The 6,360-nt window shown below is 41.4% G+C and overlaps 1 protein-coding gene across 1 annotated transcript in view; it reads left to right on the forward strand.

Moving 5' to 3' along the window:
* b3gat2 (beta-1,3-glucuronyltransferase 2) overlaps positions 1–5,927 on the forward strand; it is a 61,044-nt gene extending 55,117 nt beyond the window's left edge. The window contains exon 4 of the mRNA XM_022743680.1: positions 4,901–5,927. Coding sequence (XP_022599401.1) covers positions 4,901–4,987 — 87 coding nt within the window. The 3' untranslated portion in view covers positions 4,988–5,927. The remainder of the gene's footprint in view (positions 1–4,900) is intronic.
* Positions 5,928–6,360: the final 433 nt, after the last annotated feature.

Consider the following 6,360-nt stretch of genomic DNA (forward strand, 5'->3'; position numbering starts at 1 on the left):
TCTGCTGATCAGTGCAGCTAAATCCTGACAGACCTGTAAACAGCTGAGCTTCTTAAGCTTTAGTAAAAACCTCAGCCACCTTTAGCTGGTCTGAACAGTCGTGATTGAAATGATTTGATATCGATGGCCTCTCCAGCAGCTGTGACACACCTTGACTCCAGGCCTCATCCACTTTGAGGAAGGTATCTAGGATCAGATCACAGCACCTGAATCCCGACCTTGACAATAGAGGCCAGAAACGCTCATCTGATGGCCCGGTCAGTATCTGGAGACGACTGACAGGAGCTGTAATGTAGTTAGAGCAGGAGAGTAATGGCAACAGACAGCAGTGACAGGGGAGGAAAGGAGGGGGGGAGGCAGGAGCAGATGGAGACAGATGATAGCACAGGAGGAAAAGGAGAAAGGGAAAGAGAGGAGGAGAGGAGGGGGAGTAAAAGCCTGTATAGAGAAGAGGAGGGTAGGTAGATGGATTGATTGAAGGTGGAGGAGACAGACTGAATGACACCAAGGAAAGAAAAGGGACAGGGAGGTCTGCTGGCACGAACTGGAAGATGATATTGCTGTCTATTTCATTTGCATTGGCGATCAGGTTTCTACAAAACTTAATTTTTTATTTTATTAATGTAGGTAAATGCATTTCTGACCACTATTCGTTATAGTTGTTTGGTCTGGTTAGGGTGATCTGATCCTCTGTGTATTGAGTGCGTTTCCAAATGGATGTGATGCATTCTGTTCTGTCGGGTCCCATTAAGTTGTTGTTCTTGACCACTAGGTTTGGGCCACTATTCATTAATATCGAATATTGCGATATTTCCCGCCAAATGAAATATTTTTCATAACAGCTTTGAAGTTGTTCAGTTTTGCACAGTCTGTCCATAGATATTCAAAATTATATTTTTAGGAGATATTTTTTTATTATTTGGATTTTGCCCAGGCCTGTTGACCACAGAAACAGAATAGTTTACAAAAACTGTCTCAAGTCCTTTAAGTGTTCAGAAAAACTATAAATATAAATATATAATTCTCTAACAACAGGGAAAACTTCATCTACTGAGGAAGACTATGTGATATGGTCAAAAGCTCCATAAATGCTACTAATGGACCTTAGAAGTGTGATAATTTCTATCAGGAGCCGTCACTGTTCCACAAAAATATAAAATAAAAACTAACACATAAATTGTTCTGATTAATTCAACAAACAACAACCTAGTCCTGAACCTAAAGTTATAGAGGTGACCTGGTTCTGTTCTTTCATGGTGTTTCTGTGTGAACAGGTGACTTCAGATTCTCAGTGATGGTGTGTTACTGTGAGTGAGGCAGTGGAATTATTAAAAGGCAACAGTCTTGCTTTTATTTTCTCATCTATGGTGATGAATCTAAAATGATTTCACGCTTTCCTTCTCGGATGGTTTGGTGTCACGATAATTAGCTCAGCTCGGCATCCTGTGTTAGCACAGAGAACAGTTGGCCAGTTTACTGACAGGGCAGCGGGACTCACCACAGACCAAAGAACATTCATTACTTATTTTTACAAATGTTAAATTTGTAATTGTTTCCAGAGTTTCAATTGTGGATCCATAAATGACAGTACTGTTCATACTGGTAATGATAAGATTATACTCACTAAGTTGGCTGCTGTTGTGCATTCTTTTAAAAAACTTACACTGAGGACCTTAGAGCAGAGGTTCTCAAAGTGTGGTCTGGGGGCCCCCAGGGATCCATGAGTGGGTTCCTGGGGGCCCCCAGCAAAAAGGGAAACCATTTATTTTCACTTTAGTTCCATCCATAAGTAACACAATGACAGAATGTACAACTATTTTGGTCATTGGTTTCAAACACTTTCTGTAATAAAACATCTAAAAGCAAAACTCTGATCAGAGGGGGGTCTGTGATCTAATTTGTGTCACTTTAGGGGCCAATAATTATCATCCAAACTGTCCACTGTAAACATCCATCCCAGTGTGGAGACTGACTGGTTCACCTTTGATTTACTACACTTGCTGTAGTCATGTGCACAGATTTCTTGTTCAATGAGGGATTGTTGCCTCCAGCAAGGAGGTTATGTTTCCACCTGTGGTTGTTAAACTGTCAGAAGAAAAGTACGGAACCAATTTGCACCAAACTTGAGGGGTGGGGACTGTCCCATTCAATTTTGGGGCAGATCGAGATAATTTACTATGAATTTTTTTCTCTGTAGTCGGGTGATGTTGTTTGACATTGGCCTTGGCGGAGGTCTGTGCTCTCTAAGTGCCTTCTGATTAAGAAATCAAACTATATATTTATATAGATTATCAGGCTATATCATATCTATATTATATATATATACAGTAGTAAGTACAATGTGTTTGTTATTGACAGAAACATAAAACCCGAGTGCAGCCATCAAAGATGTGTATAATTTGAAGGTAAAACTGTAAGCTGTTGCTACCCGATCGTCCTTCCGCTGCTTCTCTACAAATTTCTCCTCCTGATTGGGAGAAACAAGGCTGCCCTCCCTTCATGCTATTAAGAAAAAAAAAAGAGCTCTAACGTGGTAAAGCTATTTAACTCCAAGTTGCCTGAGGGAGGAAGAGAAAGAGAGAAGGAGCGAGGACTGAGAGGTAAAATCAAGTGCATAGCCATAACAGAAAAAGCGGATGTGATGAGTGAGGAAAATAGAGAGAAAAGTGGGAGGAGAAAGAGATGTGTGAGTCCAGTGGAACAGCGAGGGCACGCTGACTGCTTAATTCCTGTGTGCACACGCCGGCGCACAGACACGCAGACATGCAGTACCGTTTTCCCCACAGCTCTGGAGTGATGCTTTAGTGGCTGCTACATTAGCCTTGTTAGATATGCAAAGTGGGCCAATTAGCAGCACAGTGTGCAGGAAGTGACATGTTCCACCTGAAGAAGCTCAGAAACAACGACAGTGTTCCCAGCCAGCAATAAATCATGCCTCCGTGAGTCTGGTCTGTGCGCGTGCATGTGTGTGCGTGTGTGCGTGTGTGCATGTGTGTGTGTGTGTGTCGCTTTGGACATGAAAATGTCACACACCTGAATTATAGGCTCATTAGCTATGGGCTAAAAAAAAACATTCTTACTCCAAATAGCCTCACTTGAATCTCTGAAGAATGAAAACTGTCCCCTCTGTCAAGGAAAATATCAATCTTTGCATCTACTGCAGTGTTTTCTCACCAATACATTGCTGTGAAATTGGCCGCAAACACAAGACAAACAGCTGCAGTGAGTCGCGTGCTGCTTTCTATTTGATCCATTTCAGGAGGTGTCAGACTGTCTCGTGTGAGGAATCCCTCCTGGCACACTGGCGAGCATGAAATTCAACAGCAGGAGGATACAATACAATCTCTGTCTCAAAGAGTACAGCAGATATGTGTGAAGCCCTTACTTCAAAAAGTGTTTCCAGTGTGGGAAATACAACTGTACACGAGCTTTAGACGAGCATACTGACATTTCATTAAAACCCAGACAGTGGTCAGACAGTGTTGTTCACTTCTAATGACAAGGATGTTCCCCACATACAGTATGTAGCATCAGGGGTGTAAAAGTCTGCACCACTGGATCTGATTTTATTACTTGGGCTTGATCTGATCCAGGACACAGGTCAAGTTGTGTCCAAATTGTAGGGTCCAGCTGTGACACATCTGTATGTGTGACACCCAGGCGGATCCAATCAGACTCATTCAGCTCTGTCACATGGAGAAAAATGGAGAAATAAATGAATGTTGATTTGTGAAGTGTAGATGAAGTAAAGTGTTTCTACTCTTTGCTAACTGGTGGAGCATCATACTGCTGCTGGTGGTGGCGGTGGTGTTTTCTCTATTTGGTTCACATCGGCCAGATTTTCTGGGCTGGGTCTGATCTATTCGGATCAGGTCACTGGGTTGCTGTTGGTAAACAGTTTTCCAAGGAGGCAAGTTTATAGATGAGTCTCAGTTATAACTCGTCATTTTACAGGTACAATGTTTGTGCTCAACTACAGCATGTACAGTAGTTGTACAGTAGTACACCAGTGAAGGTAAACTGTGGAGTTACACTTATATTCACTCTTTCCAACCAAAATTTCATGTCTGTGTTGGTCTAGCTAATGAACTTTCTTCTTTATAAAGCATTTGGAAAACCCAGAAAAAAATATTCTGTTTGCAATGATGTTTTCTAGCGAGCATTCTTTCTGGGGGGGGGGGGGCTCACTGAAGCCCATTCAAGAAACCCCACCCCTACCCACCACACACATGCAGACCATTCATAGAAGCTACATTTTACAGATGTTCCTCGAATGCCTCACAGGTAGATGCTAGGTAGACATCATCAGGGGTCCCACTTGGGTGTTATAGGGCAACAGCAGTGCATTGTGTAGTGCCTTGATAGGAGGTCTAAGTTGGTTTATAGTTATCATTGTAAAATGTGCCAATATACGGGGCCATTAGGGGCCAGTTTTCCCCTCGAGGGCCCCAAACATTTGCCTGGTTTACCTCTCCTGACGGTGTGCCTCTGGCTAGATTTCCTGAAATGTAACCAGCACAAACAAGATGGGGAGACACATTTAAAAACATTGCTACATAGCACTATTCAAAAACCTGCACAGGACACCATTAACTTGACCCAAGTTGTAATAAACCAGGATTATCTTTTAACCAGTGTCAGTCTCAGCTTATCATGATTTCCTAGACATTTTTCTACAGTGAAAAATTTTTGGCTGCAATATATCAGGTATCAGCAGTTTTAATCCAAATAAGATATGACCTGAAGTCTTAGGTCCTACACTGTATCAGTAGGGCTCTGCCATCCACTTGAATCTTTGCTGTTTTTATCCAAGCATACCCGCCAGTTCATTCTCTCTTAGTGACTCACTTTTGCACCATCAGCAGATTTTCTCACTCCGCTTCTTCCTCTCTTTTTTCAGGTGCTGGTTTGGCACACTCGCACAGAGAAACCGCACCTTGCAAATGAGCCCAAACATCGAAAGGACACTGTGGTCATTGAGGTGTGAGAGGACGAGCTGAGCGGGGAATCCGAAAGCAGAAGCTGGTTGTGGCTGCCCATTATCTCTTGGCTGGGTTTAAAGACAGCATCCTGCCTTCTCTCCTTATCGGGTTCATACAATCTGTTCACGACACACACACTGACTCAGAGGAGCTGCATGATTCAAGACTCGTGGCTGTCTGTCAAACGTGCTTTGTGAGAACCGGATGGCACCGGATATGTTTGTTTTACAAACTTGAGATGACTTGGACTTTTCATTTTTCCATCCACAGCTTGCTTACTGAAAATTGAACTAGAAATGTAAAAAAAGAAAAAAAAAAAACATCATTTGGAATTATTAATGTCATTTTTAATCATTAATGCTTCATTGTCAAATTAACTGTGTCGCTGTGATATAATTACCATAAACAAGGCTTGTGGTCCAGCATATATTTTATGACAGTGGTATTGTGATTCCGGTGTTTGTGAAAGTAAAAGGAACTTTTAACATTTTGGGAAATATGCTTATTTGCTTTCTGAAAGTGACATGAAAAGATTGGTGTTAATTTCATGTGTTAGATGCAGATCTGGAATCAGGAAGTGGTTAGCTAGCTTAGCTAAAAGACAGGAAGCTAGTCAGGACTGCTGTAAAGCTCCGCTTAAACTGATATCTCATTAATTTAACCTATATATGAATACAGATGTAAAAATAACAATTTATGGTTTTAAAGGGACTATTTGTAAATTTTCTCTGCCATTGAACGTGGTTTCTTGTCTGGAGCAGGTGGTGGTGATTGTTGCTTGACAAAAGATTTGGCCGTTGTTGTCTTAATAATACAAGAGGTTATAATAACCCCTCTGAGCAGCGCTACGTCGTCAGGTTGATACAGGCTAGGGCTAGCTGGTTAGCATGTTAACCTCGGTAGAAAAAAAGACATGATAAAACAAGAGTTAGCAATAGTGTTGCTTTCCACCTCTGGAGACAGTTCTTGGGGAGTAAAGGAATGAAGTTTGATGCTGAACTCACAGCATTTTTCTAGACTGGTAAGTTGTTAATGCTAATGTTAGCTATGTAACATTTGCAAAACTTGCAAATAGCTCCTTTAAGGGAAGTTATGTGGTGTAATTATTTATTTGGAAAAACATCATGTACCAGAAATGCAACACAGTACATGAACAACATGTAACTTCCCCGTAAAATCACATTGCATTTTTAACATACAAAGTACAGTGTGTTAATTAGCTTCAGAGCTAAGATAGCTGTTCTCCCCTGCTTCCAGCCTCTACTCTAAACTAACCATGTCCTGATTCCAGCTCTGTGTCTGATAAACACAAAATTATCAGTTTTTCTCATCTCACCCTCAGAAGAAGGAAAGTAAATGTATTTCCAAAAGTATTAAC

Source organism: Seriola dumerili, unplaced genomic scaffold (assembly GCF_002260705.1).
Source record: "Seriola dumerili isolate Sdu_G_001 unplaced genomic scaffold, Sdu_1.0 BDQW01000073.1, whole genome shotgun sequence".
NCBI lineage: Eukaryota > Metazoa > Chordata > Actinopteri > Carangiformes > Carangidae > Seriola > Seriola dumerili.